The sequence below is a fragment of the Pygocentrus nattereri genome, chromosome 10 (genome assembly GCF_015220715.1).
Source record: "Pygocentrus nattereri isolate fPygNat1 chromosome 10, fPygNat1.pri, whole genome shotgun sequence".
NCBI lineage: Eukaryota > Metazoa > Chordata > Actinopteri > Characiformes > Serrasalmidae > Pygocentrus > Pygocentrus nattereri.
Window position 1 is genome coordinate 9,905,269 of NC_051220.1, and position 25,231 is coordinate 9,930,499.

General features: G+C 43.7%; 1 protein-coding gene across 1 annotated transcript in view; it reads right to left on the reverse strand.

Moving 5' to 3' along the window:
• Nucleotides 1-25,231, reverse strand: part of pdzd8 (PDZ domain containing 8) — an 87,168-nt gene that overhangs the window by 36,367 nt on the left and 25,570 nt on the right. The window contains exon 2 of the mRNA XM_017686633.2: nt 11,560-11,685. Within this exon, the coding sequence (XP_017542122.1) occupies nt 11,560-11,685 (126 nt within the window). The remainder of the gene's footprint in view (nt 1-11,559; nt 11,686-25,231) is intronic.

Here is a 25,231-nt window from a genome sequence, read left to right on the forward strand (position 1 = left end):
TCTGTGGTTCTGAGTGAGGAACTGAAGTGACCTGTGGTGCTTATGAGGTTAAGTCAGCACTAAAATCTTTACTGTGCTGATGCTCTTAAACAGGCCTGCTGGTGAGTTATCGCCCTCTAGTGGAGGAACAACGACAGCACACAGTGGACTGAAGCAGGAAGAGGGGATTCAAATATGAGCCATTGAGTCAGATTATCTGTGACGTTCTTGCACAAAGCAATCCAAACTGAGTTCCATTATATCATCATAAGCGTTACAGTGTGATCTAGAACATGTCTGATTACTGTTACGATTAATGAAAATACTAAGGGTTTTGATACATACACACATACAAAGGGTTCTCCAACGTTTTTTAGTATAGACAATGGTTGTATGTAGAACCATGAACACTCAAAGAACCCTTTGCATGCTTAAAGGGTTCTTTGCATGGTGAAATGGATCTTCAGACTGACAGAGAAGGTTCTATGTAGCACACAAAAGGGTTCTGTAGTAAGGACAATGATTCTACATAGAACCATGAACACTTTGCATGATTAAATAGTTCTTTGAAACAAGAAAAGGTTATTCAGAATGTGTTGTAGATGGTTCTACATAGAAAAGTTTTGAAAAGAGCTCTATACAGCACCCAAAAGGGTCATTCTATTGTTACAATGTCAAACTTGTCACCTTTTGAGAGCTTATAGTCTATACAGTACTATCTACAGCACACCGTCCATCAATCTGAAGAAGCTTTCGCCATGTAAAAACCCCTTCAGTCAGGCAAAGGATTCTTTGAGAGTTAATGGTTCTTTACAGGACTCTTTTCTTGACTATAGAACCTTTGAAGCACCATCAGCCTTTTCTAAGAGCGTACCTTCGCTCTTTCTGTGCAGAAAGCAACACCAGCAGCACAGCGACAGCCTTGCCGTCATCCGCTGAGACTGTTCAGATCTAAAGTCATGTTAGTTTGCGATAAACTCCTAAAAGGTTTTGAGAGTCGGAACCAACAGTCGGGACTCTCGTTTGCGTGCGTAATCAGAAAGCATGTGTATCACATAATGAGTTTCGGCTATGGGTAAGAACTCAAACTCCCAGATCTCCTCAGATCACACGACACAAACAGAGCTGAACTTACTGGACCTGTTTCTGCTTTTATGCGCAGTGAAAGCTGACACTGGGGATTAACATGTGGTGAGAAGTGCTGATACAGGGAGAGCTGGACAAATATTTAAATGCAAACTGGCAGCTGAGCTGAAACTGTAAAAGGGGGTTCTATGACATCTGGATCAACATTATAAGCATGATATAGGGTCTTATCTGCCTCTGTCTCCGCTGTTCAGGCAGGTTTCTTTGTCTGTTTCACTGCTCCTCTAGCTCTCTGACTGGCTGCTGTTTGAAATCACTCGATAAGTAAATCGCTGACCTTCTCACACTGCAGGACTTATGAACATTGAGTCATAAATATCAGATGTTTGGTAATATCGTAGAGCCTCTGATCACTTCGGACTTCAACCGTCAGGCTCTTCCGATTGAGCCTAAAGTCGTCCAGCCTAAGACTGAACTTTGGAGGTGTGTCTGCAGATTAATTTGAGAAACTGAAACGGAGTCTCAAAGAAAGAAAGAATGTAAAGAATGGAAGCTGGAATTAAGGTAAAGGCCCAATCTCATTTCTTGTTTTCTAGTGTCACCATGCCCCTTAGAACGAAGTTACAGGGGTAGTGGTTGCAATCTTCCTCTATGAAATGGGACCCTCAAATAAAGAAGAGCATTACTTTATCAACAGGCTACTAGCGCCGCTCTATAGGCGACCCCGCCAGTCTGCAGTGACGGCAGAGGAGGGTAAAGTTCAGCAACATCACTACTGGGCTTTAGTGACATTTAAAAAATTAGCTAGCTAGCTACCGAGATATTAGCATACTATTGGCAATTTTTATGCTAGTTATGAAGAAATCGACAATGATGCATTGAAACAACATTAAACTAAGATAAAACAGCGGTTATCCTGAGAAAATGCTCGCATCTGAGGGTTTCTTTCTTCGCTTGCGCAGACATTCTACCAGCCCCCACCCCACCCCACCCCACTCTGTTTGGAGTGTGTCTCTAAAAAGCCTCAGAGCCCTAACACTTCACCCTAACCCTCTATCTCAATAAAATCAGGACACCCTACCCCTAGAGGTGAAGCAAAACAGAGTGTAGGGCTAAGTGGTAGGGGCGAGAGGTTAAAATCTGATTGGGCCAAAGCTTGACACACTAAACACTCAAACAGCTGATATTCACTTATTTTCAGGTTGTGTATCTTGAGAAGATGTGATCTGTACTGTTTTCATGGGCTGGATTCCAATCAGTTTAAACACTCTCAAAAAACTCCAGGACACGGATAATTCTTTCCATGAGGTTTAGTGAGAATCTTGTGAAACTGTAACAATTACAACGAGACGTTTCAATTAGCATACACGTCAACATAGCATATAGATAAGCAGCATAGCATAACTAGCTTAACTACGTAACTAGTTATGCATAAAGATGCTAGCGAACACAGCGTATAACTAGTCTGCATACAAGTAATATATAGGTTGTACTCACAGACAATGCCTTAGCAAAGAGGGAGAGAAAGTTTGAGCTATGACCGCAGGCAGGATGAGCACACAACTGACAATGACATGTGCATAACAAACGCTACTTCTTACTACCCAAAATGCATCTCTGCTTTATCGTCATAATAACGAAACAACTTAGTTACAAAAATCAAACGACTTATTGCTGGGGCATAACACTCCCCGCCTGGGCACTCTAGGGCCCACACTAACGAGAAGATTCAGTCTGTGGGGAAAGAAGCAGAACTACTTCTGTAATAGGGCGTAAGAAAGTTCTCTTAGTTCCATCCTTGATCACTTCCACGTCGATTTTCCGAACCAGCTTGTCCTCTCCTGGAAAGGTTCTCCTGACAATACCCATAGGCCACTGGTTTCTCTTCGCTTGAGCATCTTTCAAAAGCACTACATCCCCTTCTTGGAGACTCGGCCGTTTCTTTTGCCACTTGTGTCTGAGCTGCAGCGTTTTAAGGTATTCCCGCCTCCACCTATACCAAAAAGTGTCTGCTAAACCTTGAACTCGTTTCCACTCCTCCCGAAAGAGAGCTGCGTCCTCCATGCTGGTCAGTGGTGGAGGGGGTGAAGTGCCTGTCTTGAGGGTTAGAAGCATCGCTGGGGTGAGAATGAGTGGTGACTCCGGATCTGATGACACTGGGAAGAGAGGTCTCGCATTCATGATCGCCGCTACCTCTGCCATGAGGGTAGCCAAGACCTCGTGCGTCAAGGGAAACCTCTTCTGTTCGAGCAGCATGCAGTCCAGTATGCGACGGGCGATGCCAATCATTCGCTCCCAAGCCCCACCCATATGGGACGCGTGGGGTGGGTTGAAAACCCAGGTACAATTTTGAGTCTCCAAGAATTTCTCCATGCTGTGGAAGTCTGGACTCTGTCTGTCCATGCTCAACTCTCGAGAAGCGCCGATAAAGTTGGTTCCGCAGTCTGAGCGTATCTGCCTTGCAGGCCCCCGGATTGCAAAGAACCTCCTCAAAGCATTGATGAAGCTGCTGGAACTCATTGCTTCGATCAGCTCAATGTGAACTGCTCTTGAGCACATGCACGAGAACATCACGGCCCAGCGTTTGGAGTTGGCGGTTCCTCCTCTCGTGCGGCGTGCGACGATGTCCCACGGTCCAAAGACGTCCACACCTACGTAGGTGAAAGGGGGTGCAACTTGTAGGCGTTCCGCTGGCAGAGTTGCCATCTGCTGGTATTCGGTCTTCCCTCTCAATTTCCTACAAGTGACGCATTTGTAGAGCAGACTGCTGATGCGGCGTTTGGCGCCTACTAGCCAGAACCCTGCCGCTCGGATGGCACCTTCAGTCATATGCCTCCCTTGGTGTTTCACCGCTTCATGATAATGCAACACAAGCAGGGTTGCAAGATGATGCTGGCCAGGTATGATAATAGGATGAGACTCGCTCATGCCCAGTCCCGCCTGCTCGATCCGGCCTCCTGCCCCGAGATGTTGGTCTTGATCCAATGTGGGGTGCAGCTTCCACAGACTGCTGGAAGGTTGGATATTGGTTCCTGAACCAATGCGGGTCAGTTCTTCCGCATAGTACTCACTTTGAACACTCCTCACGATACACGCCTTGGCTCTCAGCAGCTCTTCTTCTGAAGGACGACAGATGTGCCACCCTCGGCATCCATCCTGGGCTGAACGGGCAAAGGAACGTGCCACATGAATGAGATGTGCTATGGCCATAAGAAGAGCTCCGAAGTTGGAAAAGCGTTCAAACCGCTGTGGGCGTATCACATTTCTAACGACGTGTGTGAAGCTTGTGAGCACTTGGGGTCGCACTTCTGAGTCAAGGTCAGGCTCAACCATCTCGCATGTCTCCTGAGAATCAGACAAGCATGAAGCTGCGCTATGAAGAAAGATTGGTCCCTTGAGCCAAGCTGTGCTGCTCAGTAAGGCCGGCGTTGTCGTTCTTGACCCGATGTCAGCTGGGTTGAGGTGCATTGGGACGTACCTCCATTGACCAAAACAAGGAGATTGGCAGATACGCTGGACCCTGTTATGCACGTAGACATATAATCTCCTAGATTGGTTGTAAATGTAGCCTAGCACGACCTTGCTATCTGTGTAGTAGGTGATGCTGTCAAACGTGATATCCATCTCCGCGACTATCATCTCAACAATCTCGACCGCAAGCACAGCGGCACAGAGCTCGAGTCTTGGAACGGTCGCTCCAGCTGGAGGAGCTAACTTCGCCTTCCCGAAGACGAATCCGATTCCAATCTGTCCTTGGTGACTCGTCACCCTGATGTAGGCCACAGCTGCTATTGCTTTTGTTGATGCGTCTGCAAAAACACAAAGTTCTCTACTCAACGCACCCGTAGTGGAAAGGGGTGTGTAAGGACGTGGTATCTGCATACCTTCTAAGTCCCGAAGCGACTGTTTCCATCCAGTCCACTCCACCTCTTTGTCTTTGGGGAGCGGCGCATCCCAGTCTTCTCCTTGCATGGTGAGTTCTCTAAGCATCAACCTCCCGTTGACTGTGATAGGTGCAAGGAACCCCAGAGGGTCATAAAGACTATTCACAGTCGAAAGCACTCCCCTGCGAGTGAACGGCTTCTGATCATCCTCAATTCGGAACATAAAGGTGTCTGCGAGCATGTTCCAAAGCAATCCAAGACTGCGTTGGATGGGTGTATCATCTGCAAAGAGACTGAGACTGTCGACTTCCTTAGAGCAATCCTCAAGCGGAAACGCTTTGATGACTGCTGGTCTGTTCGATGCGATCTTATGCAGCCTGAGGTTGGATGCTGCGAGCATCTTCTGAGCCCGTCGAAGAACACTGATCACTTCTTCTTCTCTGGCAAAAGACTTTAAGGCGTCGTCCACGTAGAATTCACGTTCAACAAACCTTCTTGCATCGCTGCCATAATCGGCTTCCGCTTCCTTAGCTGCCCTCCTCAACCCGTACACTGCAACGGCAGGCGAGGGGCTATTGCCAAAGAGGTGAACTCGCATCCTGTAGTCCACGATGTCAGCGTTAGGGTTGTTATCCTTAAACCACAGGAAACGAAGAAAGTCTCGGTGGTCTTCCCGGACAATGAAGCAATGGAACATGTGTTCAATGTCAGCAGTGACCGCTACCTGTTCCTTCCTGAACCTCATGAGAACGCCCAACAGGCTATTGTTGAGGTCGGGCCCTGTGAGCAGGACATCGTTGAGCGACACTCCTTCACTTGACGTGCTGCTGTCGAAGACCACACAGATCTTATCCGGCTTCCTCGGATGGTACATGCCAAACAAAGGCAAGTACCAGCACTCTTGTCCCGGCCTCACTGGTGGAGCAACTTCTGCGTGTGCCTTCTTGAGCATCTTTTCCATAAACTTCAAGAAATCCACTTTCATTTGTGGCCGCTTCTCCAGTGAGCGCTGAAGTGAGATGAGGCGGTCAAGAGCCTGCTGTCTATTGTTAGGCAGCTGCCGTCTCGGAGTCCGGAAAGGTAGAGGCGCAATCCAACTATTTCAGCTGTCCTGATAGCATTCGGCCTCCATCAGCTCAAGGAACTCTAAATCCTCTCTGGACGGAGCAAGTCTATGATCGTCGGATGTTTGAGCAAAGACGGTCTGCCCCAGGCGGTCTCCAACTGATAAGCTTAAGCTACGTGCAAAGGTAGCCGCTGAGTCACGCTGCTGAGAATGTCCCAGATGAAACTTCTCTTTCACACTGACCTTGTTACCGCATGGCTGAAGGTGACTTGTACGTCCGTTTTCCAGGATAGCTGTCTTCCAACTCCTCACCTCCATCGATCTGTGTGCACCTCTAAGGCACACGTCACCGACAACAACCCAACCCAGGTCAAGCCTCTGGGCAAATGGTGCATCCCCTGGGCCACTTATCTGCTCGCGGAACTTATGCACCCGCAAGATGTCTCTGCCCAGCAACAAGAGTATCTTGGCCTCTGGGTCTAAAGGTGGTATCTTCTTGGCGATACGTTTAAAATGAGGATGATGATAGGCGGCGTCCGGCGTAGGAATTTCTGTACGGACATTGGGAATTTGGTTGCACTCGAGGAGCGTAGGCAGTGGAATACTCACTCCCTCACTCACTGATTCTACAGTGAAGCCTTGAGCTCTTCTCCCCGCCATCTCAGTCAGGCCTGCACACGTCGTGAGCGTGTACGAGAAAGAGCATCCAAATATCTGGAAGGTGTCAAAGAACTCTGACCGTACGAGTGATCGGTTACTCTGCTCATCCAGTATAGCGTACATTCTCTTGGCCTTCTCTTTGCATCCATTCGGGAACACGCTAACCAAACAAATCTTGGCACATGTTCTAGCGCTCAAGCCTTCTCCACATACCTGCGTGCACGAAGACTTGACTTCTTGACTCTGCTTCATCTTGCTCCCCGCCGTCCGCTGTATAGGGGGTAGAAGACTTAGGCTTCTGAGTGAAGGGCTTAGGGTGCAGTGCTGAAGCATGAGCGGTGCTCCCACACTCTGTGCATTCTACCTCCGCCTCACAATTCTTGGCGAGATGTTCTGTGGAAGAGCAACAGCGAAAGCAGATGTAGTGATCTTTCAAGAGCTGTTTGCGTTCTTCGATGCTTTTCTCTCGGAAGCCCCTGCATTTCTTCAGAGGGTGCGGCTTCCTATGCAGAGGACAGAGTTTGTTGATCAATTCGCTCTCTGAACTCTTGGTTGTCTTGGTTGAAAGACTTGGTTGTCGCCGAAACTTGTGTTTTCTGCGTGTACACAGACGTCTTTGTAGGCCTCTCCCAGTTGCCCTTCTTCTCAGTCGAAGCCTGCACGAAGAAGCTAAAACTTGGATCTGTGCGAGCCTTTGCTTCCATGGAGATGAAGTCCACTAGCGCAGAAAACGGTGGGAAGCTGACCATGTTTTCACGCTTGTATTTCGTCCCATAGTACAGCCATTTTTCCTGGAGGTTGTATGGGAGTTTCTCTATAATAGGTCTAATTCCCCTCGAAGTGTCCAAGTAAAGCAAACCTGCTAAATAGCCATCCTGCTTGGCGGCTTGTAGCTCCGCTAGAAGGTCGGCCAAATCCCCAAGCTTCTGCGGATCCTTCGCCGTGACCTTCGGAAAGCTTTCTAATTTGCTGAAAAGAGCCTGTTCAACGGCTTCAGGCGAACCGTACATCTCAAGGCGCTCCCATGCCATACGCAGGCCAATTGGCGGACTCCCGATGTTAACCGTCCTAATCCTCCTTACCTGTTCTGCTGATTCCTTTCCTAGGTACTTAATCAGAAGGTCGAGCTCTTCCACAGCATGCAGGTCTAACTCACTGATAGCGTTTTGGAATGACGCCTTCCAGGCCCAGTAGTTCACGGGCTGGTCATCGTATTTGGTGAGACCTGAAGTCACCAACTGGTTGCGGGCTAGATACCTAATGAAGTCTGCTGTAGTCGTAGAACGGTCGTGGCTAGCTCCGTATTGTGTCCTTTGGAATAGTGGATCAAACGGAATCGAAGGCTCCTTCTTGAAACGGCGTTGTGGAGAAGCTCCACGAAGCTGCGGTGCTGGAGCGGAGTAGAGAAACGGTTGGGGAGGTGCTCCGCTTGCATGTGAACCTTGACACACCTGGTGTGCAGTAACGGCTTCAGAGGCGGCGGCTTGGTTCCCCATGAGCACCCGCGATGCCGAAGGTATAGCGTTGGCCATACCCGAGCGAGCAGAATGAGAAGAGGGTGAAACGACGTCGTATTCTGCTGCGGCGAATGCATCCTCCCTGCGCGAGCTGGCTTGGTCGGCTACGAATGCGGCGGTGCGTTGGTCTTTAACAGCTTGATAGGGCACACTTAATCTCGCTTCGTACTTCAAACCCCATATCTTGCAAACCGGCTACCAAAGTGTTCGCTTCTGCTATAGCAGCATCTTTCTCTTTCTCCTCGTTCAATGCTTCAAGGTTAGCTTGTATGCGTGCTTGCTCTACCTTAAGCTGGATTTCCCTTTCTGCGTGGGCTGCTCTAGCTTGCGCTGCATCGGCTTTGGCCTGTGCCATTGCCACAGCCATGCTAACCGTTGTTCTAGACGACTTAGTGGATGAGCGGCTGCTCATTGAGCGTGCTGACTCAGACCGGTCATCTCTAGCTTGTTTACTACTGTCGCTGCGTTGTGACATCCTGATTCGTTGCGCTAAGCGTTATCGAGAGGAGCGGGCTAATGTGAAGCTGTCTGGAAGCTGAAGGTTAGCCGCGTGTTTCTGATACTAATTAGCTCCACGCTAAGGCTATCCTCGCGTCCCTCGTAGCTGTATTGCTGTCTTTTCACTTTCATGGGCTGGATTCCAATCAGTTTAAACACTCTCAAAAAACTCCAGGACACGGATAATTCTTTCCATGAGGTTTAGTGAGAATCTTGTGAAACTGTAACAATTACAACGAGACGTTTCAATTAGCATACACGTCAACATAGCATATAGATAAGCAGCATAGCATAACTAGCTTAACTACGTAACTAGTTATGCATAAAGATGCTAGCGAACACAGCGTATAACTAGTTTGCATACAAGTAATATATAGGTTGTACTCACAGACAATGCCTTAGCAAAGAGGGAGAGAAAGTTTGAGCTATGACCGCAGGCAGGATGAGCACACAACTGACAATGACATGTGCATAACAAACGCTACTTCTTACTACCCAGAATGCATCTCTGCTTTATCGTCATAATAACGAAACAACTTAGTTACAAAAATCAAACGACTTATTGCTGGGGCATAACAACTGTTGTTTACTGTGAGTGTAATGACATTTGGATCTTATGATTATTTTATCTTACATGAAGTATTTAGATGTTTGTGTTGCTTCAGAGCAAATGAATCATTTGACCCGTGTGCAGCTCCCAAAGGCCCTCCTGCTCTACTTCCTCTCAGCGTCAGGAGCTGCTCTCTCAGCCAGCGCTGGGTTGGGCTCATAATGACCAGACGGAGTTCATTATTCATGAGCTGCTCTCTCTGATCACCACTCTATCACCAATCTCACACGCTCTGGTGACGTGGATGCTGCTGTGGTCATATTGTCTGCGTGAGAGTATAAGCGCAGCAGGTTGCAGACAGGCGTATAGGATTTCACTGCATTGGCCAGCAGCAGGGAGGCTGGTATGAGCAGGCTAGCGTCCTTTGTCTCTGCCACAGAACAAATGACAAGGTCATTTTGGCACCTATAACACTTTACTAGCTGTTAAGAAATGACCAGAAGCTGATTATGAGGACAGAACAGCCGCACCACCAAGAGTTTAGGGGAGGTTCATTATTCATCAGAAAAACTAATTTAACCACTTTTTTCAGTGTTCAGTGAGTTTCCCTTCATTCCAGCTTCTATTCTTTTCACGAGACTCGGTTTCAGTTCCACAAGTAAATCTGTAGACACACCTCCAAAGCTCAGTCTTAGAAGCTGGTTGATCATTTTCTGAAGTAATCAAACACATTTAGTCATGTTGAGGTCTGGACTCTGGTCAGTCCGTTGTTCAGCATCTTTGCTTGATGCGTCTGCTTCTCTCAGTCAGGTTCCTCTTGAACAGCTACACATCCTTTCAGACCCATAGCGCTGAGTCGTCTTCTCACAGTGGAAGGATGGACAGAAACACCTGTGGATCTTTTCAGATCTGAAGCAGTTTGATCTTCTCCTCTCTCTCAAAGATGAAAGCTTTAAGTGCTGTTTAACTGATGGGGCAGTTTTGGTGTCTACCAGGTCTTCCAGGTAGTCGTTAAGAGCCAAATTTTCTCTGTAGCTTTTAATCAGTTGTGAATTCCAGTTCTCAAAAGCTCTGTTTCTTCTTCCTTAATGTAAGTGGATTATCTTATATCTAATCTCCTAATCTAGAGTCCTTACATATCTTGAATGTCCACTGAAGTAGCACTGCAACCAAACAAATAACAGCCGAAGAACTGAAAGAAACTAAATGAACCGCAGCCCGTTTTCGTGGCACTGAGCCGGTTGTGAACAGTAGTTTAATTTGCAAGTACTTGGAGACACAACACACAACACACTGCACTTATTTAGCCCCAACAGTCTGGTGCCATACACTGAACCATAAGTAATACATAAATAAATAGGCAGGTTTTTTTAAAGCAACTAATTAGCAATCTTCCAGTCTACTATTTTGATTTTGGCCAATCTGTGTTGCAGTTTTGAGAGAATACGGTGAGGCAGGTAAGAGCACTCATTAAATAGCCAGTCATCTCTTACCTTTAATGTAGCACTTTTTAAGATGTGATAAATATTTATATTCATATTATAACTCTGGCTGCTGAAAACGTGCTGGTGCATTTCATTTGTCTATTTAGCTCACACTATGACTTTATAATTATGTTATTACATTTAAAAATACGTAATGCAGCACATTAAATGCCAGTGTTTCTAATAAAGTGGCCATTATATGCAATTACAAGGTAGGTGTTTCTGATAAAGTGGCCAGTGAGCAGAAGTACAAGGTGGGTGTTTCTAATAAAGTTGCCAGTGAGTGCAAGTACAATGCCTCAATGGCTTAAACACATGAGTGTGATGTAGTGCTGACCAAGATTCAGATTACTGTGTAACTCATGATTGTGATAGTAAGCAGTATTTTCCAGCTAGTAAACAGACATATTCAGTGTAAGAAAGTGCTGAACTGAACACAAAGTAACTTTATCAGCTCAACCTCAGTGCTGTCCTACACTGTACAGGTTATCTTAGAGTTCCACTAAGCTTTAAGCAGCTTTGACCCCTTCAGCTCGGAGTCAGAACTGTGGAAATATTAGGATAAAGTCTTGCTGATACTAACTTGCTTTATGTACACCAATTAGCCTGGAGCTAACTGCAGGCCTAAATCAACACTTGCCTCAAACTGTGTTCAGTAGTTCAGAGCTGTTCAGTATCTCTAATAAACTTGATGCGGTTTCTGACACTGTATAAAACCCTCATATCTGTAAACATGGACGCAATTCAAGTTTTTTGATGGTTGTATCTTTTGGGTGTGGGGGGGGTGTGTATACACTTTGTTTTGCACCAAACTATTCCTTGAATTTAGCTTTACCTGCTACATTCAACAAGCGTGACACGGAGACGTCCCTCTACCAGCCGTGAATCCTGGACCGATAAATCCGAGTCACATGATGAGGCCAGCGGAGGCTGCACTTGGAATGGGAAGAAGGGCTTGTACCTGTCAAACAGAGAAAAGAAACTGGTTGCTATTTGCAATTTCATCTGAGTATTTTCTGACTCATAGTTCCTTGAAACAAGAGGAAAAATTGTGTTGAAAGTGCAGATTCTAAACTATTAATCCATACCACGTTAGTGTTTTTAGTAAGAAGAGGAGATATTTCATAATGCTTTGAATCTGATTAGCTATCATTGTGTGTTGTCTTGTTTTGCATAAAGAAAATCATGCCCCCCCCCAAAAAAACAAGCAGTCAGGCCAAGTTAGAAATAAAACCTGTACAGAATTCAAACTTAACACAAGTAAAATAAATCATGCAACTACATAAATGCACTATATGGCCAAAAGGTATGTGGGCATTTATGGGTATTGAGCGCAGGTGTATAAAGTCAAGCACATAGCCTCCTTAGACAAACACTAGCAGTAGAATGGGTCACACTCAGTGACTTTAAAATGTGACACTGACATAGCATGGCACCTTTGCCACATGCCAGTTTGTGAAACGTTTGCTTTGCTACCCTGTGAAGTGAAAGCATCAAGGAGTGACAACGGCTCAGTAAGGAAGCGGTAACCACACAAACCTATAGTGGGGGGGGAGGAGGCTGGCACAAGTGTTGAAGTGTGTAAAAAGTATCTATCCTTGGTTTACACTACTTACTAAACTGCCTCTGGAAGCAACATCATTGCAAGAACTGTGCATCAGGAGCTTCAGGAAATAGGTTTCCATGGCTGAGCAGCTGCACACAAACAATCACTATGTGCAATGCCAAGTGTCCACTGGTGTAAAGCTCACTGCCACTGGACTCTGGTGCAGAAATGTGTTGTCTGGAGTGGTGAATCATACTTCACTACCTGGCAGTCTGATGCATGAGTCTGGGTTGGTGGATGCCAGGAGAATATTACCTACTGGAAAGCACTGTGCCAACAGTAAAGTTTGGTGGAGGAGGGATAATGGGCTGGGGCTGTTTCTCAGGGTTTGGGCCCCTTAGTTTCAGTAAGGGGTGATGTAAGACATTTTACACAGTTATATGCTTCCAGCTTTGTGTCAGCAGTTTGGAGAAGAGGCTTTCCTGTTCCAGCAGGACTAAGCCCCTGTGCACAAAGAGAGCTCCACTGGCCTGCACAGAACCCTACACACTAAGGCTGAGCGCAATCAAAAATGGTGGACCATCGCCCCAGTACAACACAAGTTCAGAGTTTTCACTAATGTTCAACTGACCCTCTGTTACAGTGAACCACCCATGGGCTGCACTTCCCTCATTTTCAGTGGAAATGTGGAAAGGTTTGAGTGCTGGTTTGTAGCAGAGATGTACATGTTGCTTGGATAAAAATGTGATTATTCCAACTTAAACATTTAAAAAATAATTTTGCAAAAACTTAAAATGTGCTAAGTTGTGCCTGCTCTCCCCTATTGTATGATGAACAAAGTGTATACGTCATATGCTAACCATCATGCAAGTCATTTGTTGACTTGTGATAGGTGTTGTGATAATAGCGTATTGTGGGACCTGTAGTGATCCAAAAATCAACTGAAGGGGCGAACTCCGCTCCATCTGTCCATTCCCTGCAGGTTCACCCAACACCACATGTGTATTATAAATGTGTAGGGGGTTTACAGTTTGAAGGCACTGAAAATGTGTTATTTTACATGTTCTTCACAGGAAATAAGCAAAGGCCAAGGAATATGGGGTTGAAATAGTAATACATCACAATTTTTTCTTTCATTGAAAAATAATCATTGAAAATGGATCCCACAGACCCCAACACCATACAAGGGTTAAGGGGTAAAAGCATCCAATTAAGAGGAGATCGTTCTGAAAGGGAGTTCTGGCCTTTCCTTAACTGCACGCGGTCACACCAGAGCTGTTTACTCTCACTCGTCTACACCACCACACAACACATACCGTCTGCTATGTCAGGCCTCCTGAGTGCTAATATCAGTCTGAGAAGAAAAAAAAGAAGAAAAAAAAAAAGAAAGAAAGAAAGAGAAAGAGAGAGAGCTACAAAGCAGAACCTCAAAAAAGCAGATCTCTCTCTCGTGGTCTGTGAGCCATTCTCAGATACAGAAACCACTGAATATACAGTCGCATGCAAATACATAAAACACCACTGGCCAGATTCCATAGTTTGCCAAGTTTCTGAGATAAAGTTAAAGTTAAAACATCTTCTACAAGAACACACAATTTTGAAAATTATTTCTATTTTATATACGGGAAAAAAATAAAGCATGTGTGCCACAACTTTTGCACAGGCTACATTTGTACATTTTATTTTTTTCTGGTATGTTAAATTCAGTAAGTAAACAGTAATTGTGTATTAAAATGAGCAGAAGTGTGTGTCTGTAGAGGATGTGTCATTTATAGAAACCTTGAAAACAAACATGTTCTTTGACCAGTGGTGCCCAAACTTTTGCATATGACTATAAAGACTCTTAAAAGGAAGTTTTTGTATTATATATTTTCATAATTTTTATAATTTGCATATATGCACATAAAATGTATGAATCATCTGTGTTTTATATAATATGCATATAATACATAACACATTTTTTAGATAAAGAAAACATTTTTGTCTGTTTCTTTTGGTCCATTCAACATTAAATTACACACATACACACAATGTAAAGGGAAACATATATCCCTTTAAACTCATATCTCATATGTTCTCATTGACCATAGGTATATGTGATATTGAGCTGTTTGTCCTGCTCTGACCGACAGAAACTGCATGGGCTCTCCCGAATTCTCATCAAACCCCCTGAGTGTATCTGCAGAGGTGTTTCCTGACTAAAACCTCCATCACAAGCAAAACCTCCATCACGAGAACTCAAGTTCAATAGGTGATAAACAGAACTTCACACTTTCATCAGCAACGCTGAACACTGGCACTGTACACACACCAAACACTTACCAGAATAAACCAAGAGGAGAGAAAGACACAGACACACAGGGTGAGACAGCGCAAGAAAGATACACAGAGAGCGCAGGGAAGGGGAGAGAGAGAGAGAGAGAGAGAGAGAGAGAGAGAGAGAGAGAGAGAGAGAGAGAGAGAGAGAGAGAGAGAGAGAGAGAGAGAGAGAGAGAGAGACAGACAGACAGACAGACATACAGACAGAGAGAGAGAGAGAGAGAGAGAGAGAGAGAGAGAGAGAGAGAGAGAGAGAGAGAGAGAGAGATAACCCCAAGGAGAGAAAGACACAGAGACACACACACACACACAAAGTGAGAGAGAGCAAGAAAGATATACAGAGAAGGAAGGGAAGGGGGGGAGAGAGAGAGAGAGACAACCGCGAGGAGAGAAAGAGAGAGAGACAGAGAGAGTGTAAAAGAGAGAGAGATGCACAAAATGCTCTTCAACTAAAAACAAATCTATCATCAGACATTATCAATATTTACTGATAATACAGGCCTTATTTAAACATATCAAAACTGCTAATTATCATAGCCCTGATCATTATTACTGTAGTGACTGGAGTGTGTGTGTGTGTGTGTGTGTGTGTGTGTGTGTGTGTGTGTGTGTGTGTTCGTGTTCAGGGCAGAGGTGAGTGTTGATTAGGGAGTGTGTGTGTGTGTAATTTGGGTCTCAGTGTGCAGAGGGCTGAGTGGGTCAGTGGTCCTGGGTAAAGCAGAGAAACAGGAGACAGACATACACAAACACACACACACATACACACTGTCTCTCTCTGTTGGTGCTGCTTAATTGGAAAACATGTTACAGTTTGTCCCGGAGCAAATGAAGACCAGACTAGAGAGACCTATCACTTACACACACACACACACACACACACACACACACACACACACACACATTAAAAATTTAGTACTTACCAAATAACATCCCCAACAGGCAAACACACCAACTCATACAGTGAACCTGCCTCCATCCCTTCCTCTGATTACTATCTACCACCTACATATATCAATATTAAAGTGCAGTTAAAAAACAAGACATTCAGTGTAAAAGTTTATACATATAATTTAAATAATTTCACTGTCTAATCTTTAACTTTAGTATGTGATTTTATTATGTAAGATGGGCAATTACACCATCTACCTTATGCTAGCATTTTTATTTCATCATATGTTATGAATTTTTACCAAGATATTTTGGAAGGTCAACTATAGATGCTTTGTAGCTCTGTATTTAACAAACATTCATCTAAATGTCAATTAAATACAACTGAACTTGAAGTTTAAGTATGAAAGATTCTATTAATGTAAACCTAAACCTACTCCTAACCTTAATTTCAACCCCAAACCTACTCCTAAACCTAACCATAATTTCAACCCTAAACCTACTCCTAAACCTAACCATAATTTCAACCCTAAACCTACTCCTAAGCCATAATTTCAATCCTAAACCTACTCCTAAACCTAAGCCTAACCATAATTTCAACCCCAAACCTAAACCTAAGCCTAACCCCCAACCTAAACCTACTCCTAAACCTAACCCCAACTTTAATTTCAACCCTAAACCTACTCATAAAGCAGTCAGCTGCTCACCAGCTGTTCATCCTCACAGATATCATGGATGTACATGAGGTGCCGTTTCAAACTCCTTTAACTCAGTGTTGAAATATTTATGCTATTCAATGTTCAGTGCAAGTGCATTATTTTACATAAAAAATGTTTAAGTATTTATAAACTATGATTTTACTCAAATGCTCCATATTAACCCGTTTATTTTGGACTTACTCAGAAGCGTTTGAGAAAAGAACCACATGATTTTACTACATAAATGTTAACATCCAATTTTACCTTGAAACTTTACTGTGTAATGTCACCAGAATTTTTGTAGGTATCTTTCCAGTACAGTGACAATGTGACCATGCAGTAAAATGGCATCACGTAACTTTAGTGTGTAACTTTACTGGGTATTTTTACTGTAAAATTCTGTGATGTAACGATTCTCTAATTGTACTGTCTAATTTAACCATTTAACTTCACCATTTCACTTTATTGTCTACTTCTTTACGGTCTAATTCCATCATGTAATTCTCTTACGTATTATACCACCACATTTCACTATACACTTTACTGTGTATTAGTGATCGCGCACTGCGGAGCAGTTTTCAAGATATCAACACAGTTCCAACTCCAGAATGTCCAGTCTGACTGAGAATGATGTGCTTCTATGTAGCTTTTTAATCAAAGGTATGGTATTCATACAATTATCGTTAAATAATGGTTTTGTTTTACCATAGGAATGAATGGGTGAAAACATTTGTGCACCCAACTTACATCATGTTGACACAAGTCCATCAGCAGCACCTCATCAACCATGTAGGGAGCCATAGCAACCACCTGGGATACCAAAGCGACCACCGAGGATACCAGAGAAATAACCAAGCAACACTCGTAACCACCTGGGACACCATAGGAACCACTGAGCAACACCATACACTCTTAAAAAGATGGTTCCCATAGGAATGAATGGGTGCAAAAATGTGTACACCCAACTTATGTCATGTTGATACAAGTCCATTAGCAGCATTCCATCAACCACATAGGGAACCATAGTAACCACCTATTAACACTCTAGCAACCACCTGGGACACCACAGCAACAACCAAAGATACCACAGAAACAATTAAGCACCACCTTAGCAACCAGCTGGGACACCATAGCAACCACCCAGCAACACCATACACTCTTAAAAAGTTCTTCAAGGGTTCTTTAGTAAAGAAAGTGGTTTTATATTGGACCATAAACACTGAAAGAACCCACTGCATGATTAAATGGTTCTTTGCGTCATGAAAGAGTTCTTCAGATGGATGGAAAATGTGCATGAATGTGCTATAGATAGTTCTTTATAAAACATTTTTTTAGTTCTACATAGTACCCAAACGGGTTGTTCTATTACAAGCTTGCCACTGGGACAACAGAGGAACCCTTCTGGCTGCTATATAGGTTCTACATAGAACCGTCTACAGCTCATTCTCCATCAATCTGAAGAACCATTTCTCGTTTGCCATTTTCTTTACCCTTGAAGAACCATCTTTTTACAGTGCGTTGCTGTAGGATGCATATGATTTGCTTTAGCAACAGCCTAGCAATTACCTGGAACACCATAGCAACCATGCAACACCTATGCAAATACCTCATTTGACAATACCCTGGCAACCGTCTAGCAACTGTTTAAGCTGTGTAATCACTCTGCATCACTTTTCTTCTGCACTTGTATTGTGTTACCTAAACTTACTGTGCAATTTAACCATGCAAATTTTACAAAGACAGTTTATTGTCTAATTGTAACATTTCATTTTACTGTGTAATGTGCCAAAGCAATGAGAGCTGTGATCTCTTATGGTTAAAACGTTCAGGCTTCCAAAATCAGGCACACAACACCATTCTTTCTTGTTTCTCCCTTTTAATTTCATTCAGTACAAACCACTTTTGTGGGCCAGTGTTTACTGAATGATTCATAATTGTGCCGGAGTGTCCGACGTTGCTTGGAAACAAGCATCCTCGGGCGCTTCAGAGCGTCTGTGTAAAAACAGGGTCTATTTTTGGCTATATTTTAGGAGGAAAACAGCCTTCAGTTAAAAAACTATCCCTGTCTGGGACGAGAGGCACAAAGACGGCTTTGGTTTTGCCTGGTCTGGTCGTTGTGTCCGCTCTGAAAGGCCTCAGGAAAGGTGACGTAGTCCAGAGCCGATTTACGTACACGAGCTGAGGGAAACAGATATGACCTTATTCAGGGATCATAAATGAACAAACAAATCTGAGGTCCTATGATTTTTTGTGACGCAGAGACTGCAGACAGGCCACTTTGTTTACTATGCAAAATGATCAGTGAACCTACAAGTGTACAAGAGTTTTATAAAGTGATAGTTATACTTATTAGTCCCACAAATGGGGAAATTTCACCCCCGCATTTAACCCATCCGTGAAGTGAAACTCCACATACACACTAGGGGGCAGTGAGCTCACTTGCCCGGAGCAGTGGGCAGCCCTATGCAGCCCTATGCAACCCGGGGAGCAGTTGGGGGTTAGGTGTCTTGCTCAAGGGCACCTCAGTCATGTACTGTCGGCGCTGGGGATCGAACCGGCAACCTTCCGGTCACAGGGCCAGTTCCCTAACCTCCAGCCCATGACTGCCCAACCTATGAGATGTTGAAATGATAAAATAGTGGTAAACTTGGAAAAGTATGTTTTTTGGGGGAAAATTATTTTGCCTTATAATTTTCCACATTAAATAATAAGATTTAGTCCAAAATATTATTTAAGAGCTGTTGCAAAACAATGTCTCAGACATCAGGCTGTGAATGTAAAACCATTTCATGAAATGAAATTTCTATGAGGGAGCTTTTACATGTGAACGTCTGGTTCCTATCACCACTGTGAAAAATTGTGACTAAATTTCTCTAGAACGGAGCATTTCACACCAAACCACTCTGAATTATGCAAAAATTATATATATATATATATATATATATATATATATATATATATATATATATATATAAAATATACTTACATACTGTGTGTATATGGTCTTTTACTCTATACACTCACAAAATAAAGCTAACACAGGCATTTGTGTTTTAAGTAATAAAACTTAACACAGGCATTTGTGAGATCTTGCTGGTGTGGGCTCATGCCGGTTTTCTCTCTTTCAGTGGTAAAGAGTGAGAGTGAATAGTCCCCCCTTGTGGAGAATCTTTAGCCTGCTAAACATGAGTGAAGGAGCATGTGTTATCATACATTCATTCTTTTAAACATTTCCTTCATGACCCAAGTCGAGCATCACTCAAATGAGCCTATCTGTCCTCTCTCTCCCCTACAGGTGGGTGATATGATAAAAATATAACATTGCTATACTTCAAGAAATTTGCAGGGCACTGGATGAATCACAATATTCATTTTTTTCAGATATCTGATCAGTTGGAACAGAGAAAAAGGAATCGAATCTTCTATTAAATGAAGAGGTGATAAAACACAGTAGTAATATCCCCATCTCAAGGTTTTTGGAGTGTGCTGGCATCAAATTCAAAATTTCTCAGTTTCAACATTTAATATGTTGTCTTTGTAATATGTTCCCTTAAAAATATGGCTTACACGATTTGGACATTGCGGATATCATCAGTACTTAAAAATCTTTCGTGTTTTATGATAATAATAAAACATTATCCAACTGTACCAATTACAATAAAACTCCCCCTCCCCCAAAATAAAACAAAAAAAAAAAAAAAACAAAAAGGTAAATAAACTGGATTTAATAGGAGCTTGAATTGCAGATGATTTATCGTGCAAACATCACATCTGCCCACCTCAGTCTGATCAGATATTAGTGTAGAAATCATTCTGAATGTTGTAAACCCAAACACACCCAGACACACGTGACTGGGTTAGTGCCTCTATGAGGAACACGTCCATATGGCCAAAGAGCGCACACACCTGCACTCTGACTCCCTGCAGTAATCATATTACAGCACACCTCACTGACCGCACATCAAACTCACTGACACACACACACCTAAAGCTCCAACCAGCTTCTCTGACTAACACACATGCGCGCGCACACACACACACATACAGCTACTGCCAACATAGCTAACAAGTACTGAAAGCTTGAAAATAAAAAAAACAAACAAACAAACAGCCCTGTCATACATTAGATGACCTCAGTTTACCTCAAAATAACAGCAAAGCAGAATGTTTCTGCCACTGATGGACAAAGTACATACACTAATATATATATATATACAGTGCATCCGGAAAGTATTCACAGCGCTTCACTTTTTCCACATTTTGTTTTGTTACAGCCTTATTCCAAATTTAATTATATTAATCTTTTTCCTCAAAATTCTACACAAAATACCCCATTGTGACCATGTGAAAAAAGTTTTCTCGAGAGTTTTGAAAATGTATTAAAATTAAAAAACAAAGAAATCATATTTACATAAGTATTCACAGCCTTTGCCATGAAGCTCAAAATTGAGCTCAGGTGCATCCTGTTTCCACTGATCATCCTTGAGATGTTTCTACAGCTTAAATGGAGTCCACCTGTGGTTGATTGGACATGATTTGGAAAGGCACACACCTGTCTATATAAGGTCCCACAGTTGACTGCATGTCAGAGCGCAAACACCAAGCATGAAGTCAAAGGAATTGTCTGTAGACCTCCGAGACAAAATTGTCTCGAGGCACAAATCTGGGGAAGGATACAGAAAAATTACTGCTGCGTTGAAGGTCCCAATGAGCACAGTGGCCTCCATCATTCGTAAATGGAAGAAGTTCGGAACCACCAGGACTCTTCCTAGAGCTGGCCGGCCGTCTAAATTGAGCGATCGGGGGAGAAGGGCCTTGGTCAGGGAGGTGACCAAGAACCCAATGATCACTCTGTCAGAGCTCCAGCGTTCCTCCGTGGAGAGAGGAGAACCTTGCAGAAGGACAACCATCTCTGCAGCAATCCACCAATCAGGCCTGTATGGCAGAGTGGCCAGGCGAAAGCCACTCCTTAGTAAAAGGCACAAGGCAGCCCGTCTGGAATTTGCAAAAAGGCACCTGAAGGACTCTCAGACCATGAGAAACAAAATTCTCTGGTCTGATGAGACAAAGATTGAACTCTTTGGTGTGAATGCCAGGCGTCATGTTTGGAGGAAACCAGGCACTGCTCATCACGAGGCCAATACCATCCCTACAGTCAAGCATGGTGGTGGCAGCATCATGCTATGGGGATGTTTCTCAGCAGCAGGAACTGGCAGACTAGTCAGGATAGAGGGAAAGATGAATGCCGCAATGTACAGAGACATCCTGGATAAAAACCTGCTCCAGAGCGCTCTTGACCTCAGACTGGGGCGACGGTTCATTTTTCAGCAGGACAACGATCCGAAGCACACAGCCAAGATCTCAAAGCAGTGGCTTCAGGACCACTCTGTGAATGTCCTGGAGTGGCCCAGCCAGAGCCCAGACTTGAATCCGATTGAACATCTCTGGAGAGATCTGAAAATGGCTGTGCACAGACGTCTCCCATCCAACCTGATGGAGCTTCAGAGGTACTGCAAAGAAGAATGGGCAAAACTGCCTAAAGATAGGTGTGCCAAGCTTGTGGCATCATATTCAAAAAGACTTGAGGCTGTAGTTGCTGCCAAAGGTGGTTCTACAAAGTATTAAGCAAAGGCTGTGAATACTTATGTAAATATGATTTCTTTGTTTTTTAATTTTAATAAATTTTCAAAACTCTCGAGAAAACGTTTTTCACATGGTCACAATGGGGTATTTTGTGTAGAATTTAGAGGAAAAAGATTAATTTAATTCAATTTGGAATAAGGCTGTAACATAACAAAATGTGGAAAAAGTGAAGCGCTGTGAATACTTTCCGGATGCACTGTATATATATATATATATATATATATATATATATATATATATATACACATACATACACACACACACACACACACACACACACACGCACACACACTCGCACGCGCACACACACTCGCACGCGCACACACACTCGCACGCGCACACACACACACACACACATTATTGCTGTCCAAATGAAAACAAAACAATAAGTTTACAGCAGAGGTCAAAAACTTTACTTTTAATGTAAGTCAAGTGTTTTCTTTGTACAGCAACAATGTATATGTATATACACAGAAATAAAACATTGGCGTATTTAATTCTGTATTATTATAGCATATTTATATATAGAGCAAGGGTAATTTTTGACCTTGTGTTAATGGCAGTGTTGTATGTGAGCGAGAGAGTGAGTGAGTAAGTGAGCGAGAGAGAGTGAGCGAGCTGCAGTCTGTTTTATAAACCACTCAGACCATAAACACTAATCTCTGCTGTGGAATCCCACAGTTTCACTCTGGATCTCACCCCCCCAGTTACATGAGAGCTGATGTGATGTAACAGTTCAACTTGACTGAAACCTGACATGAGAGAGACAGATGTTACTCCAGCTGTGTAATTACATAAGAGAGAGAGAGAGAGAGAGAGAGAGAGAGAGAGAGAGAGAGAGAGAGAGAGAGAGAGAGAGAGAGAGAGAGAGAGAGAGAGCACACAAGAGCGAGAGAGATTTGTTGGTGAATTTGAATTAAAGTGTAATCACACTAACCTGCACATTCTCATTAGGTTGAATAACTGCCTCTAAATGTAGGTATTGTGATATAAACTGAGTCTGTTCTACAGTTTCTCATTACACTAAATGGGATTTTTAGTCTCATTTGTGGTTTGAAATGATTAAATTAAAACCTCATTTCCAAAAAAGTTGGGATTCTGTACAAAACATCAATGAATAAATAAAAAAAAAATTCAAATGATGTGCAAATCATTTAAACCGTATATATAATATAACCATATATACCATATAAGACAACATACCAAATGTTGAAATTGAGAAATTTTACTGTTTTTTGAAAAATATATGCTCATTTTGAATTTGATGCCAACAACACGTAACAAAAAAGTTGGGACGGGGGCATGTTGACCACTGTGTTTCACCACCTAAGTGTTTGAACGTCACCCATGCCATGTGCACTAAGGCACCCCTATACCATCATGAATACTGGCTTTGAACTGTGCACTGATAACAAGCTCATTTCTCTCTCTCTGCCTCTCTCTGACTTTTCCCTGCCTCATTTCTCAGTCTTGGCCTCTCTTTCTTCATTTCTCTGGCCTAGTTTCTCTCACTTCTCTCTCTCTCTCACTTCTCTCTCTCTCTGCCTCATTTCTCTCTCAGCCTCTCTCTACCTCTGTGCCCAATTTCTCTCTCCATCTCTCACTTCCCCCCGCCTCATTTCCCTCTCTCTGCTTCTCTTTCTGTATGTCTCTCTCTGCCTCATTTGTCTGTCTCTCCCACTTTTTCTTTCCCCCTTCTCTCTGTCGCTCTCTCCCGTGCACCTCTACTCTTTAAATATTTACTAATGTCACTGAAGTGGAGCTTTAACATGTATTAATTCTGCTACAGCAACAAAGAGAGGAGTTTTTCCTCTGTTTCACTGGAATGACGTGCATCTGAAGGTCAAGAGGAAAATAATCCAACCATCGGGATGAGCCGGCATCAACCGGAACTACACAGCAGTGCACAGGTCTTCTACTGTGTGCATTCAGTTGCTGTAAGGTCACCCACTGCTCATACAAACCCACAGCTTTTAAAATCTCCACAGAAAGACACTGACCGATGGAAAGGGACACTCTGGAGTATCCAGTGCTCTCTCTACGATCAGGTCTAAAGCCCCCCAGCATTGTGCTGTGGAGCAGTGGCGCTGCATTCTCTGGAGTGAGGCTCCATCCAACACCTTTGGGATCATCAGATCCTCACAGCAATGTTCAACTTCTAGTGTAAAGCCTTCCCAGAGGAGTACAGGTTGTTACTGCCCCATCTGTCCATCTACTAAAGGCATTATTACGTTAATACAGTATTGAAAAACTCTCCACACACATTTAATCCAGCATCCATCCATCCAGCATCCCTCACCATCCATCTGTCCAGCATCCCTCACCATCCATCCTCCCTCACCATCCAGCCATCCATCCTCCTCCTCATGATCCATCCATCATTCATCCATCCATCCATCATTCATCCATCCACCATCATCATCATCCCTCACCATTAATCCATCCATCATCCCTCACCATCCATCCATCATCCATCCATCATCCCTCACCATCCATCCATCTTCTTCATGACCCATCCATCCCTCACCCTCCATCCATCCATCCATCCATCTTCCTCATGATCCATCCATCCAGCATCCATCATCCCTCACCATCCATCCATCTTCCTCATGATCCATCCATCTTTCATCCATCCATCCTCCCTCGCCATCCATCCATCATCCCTCGCCATCCATCCATCATTCATCCATCCATCATCCCTCGCCATCCATCCATCATCCCTCACCATCCATCATCCCTCACCATCCATCCATCCATCTTCCTCATGATCCATCCATCATTCATCCATCCATCCATCATCCCTCACCATCCAACCATCATTCCTCCATCCATCATCCCTCACCATCCATCCATCATTCATCCATCCATCATCCCTCATGACCCATCCATCATTCATCCATCCATCATCCAGCAGCTCAGCTCAGTCAGCTTGACTGTTACGATCATACTTAGTTATGTATTCGTTTCCTTTCTCTCTCTCCCTCTCACCCCTTTTACTCCTTTCTCTCTTATTTGTCTCTCTCCAATTCTGCTTTCTCTGTCTCCCCCATTTTCATTCTCACTCCTTTTCCTCCTCTCTTTTCTGTTTCTCCCCTGTTTTTCCTTTCTCTTTCTCCTGTCTCTCCTTTCTATCCCTTTTCCGTCTCTTCCTCCATTTTTTTCTTTCTCTTCTGTCTCTCTCTTCCCCTCTCCTGTCTCTCCTTCTCCATCTTTCTCCTCTCTCTCTCTCTCTCTCTCTCTCTCTCTCTCTCTCTCTCTCTCTCTCTCACACCCCTTTTCCTCCTTTCTCTCTCTCCCCGTTCTCTTCTGTCTCTCTCTTCCCCTCTCCATCTCTTCCTCTATTTCTCCTTTCTCTCTCTCTCTCCCCGTTCTCTTCTGTCTCTCTCTTCCCCTCTCCTGTCTCGGTCACCCCT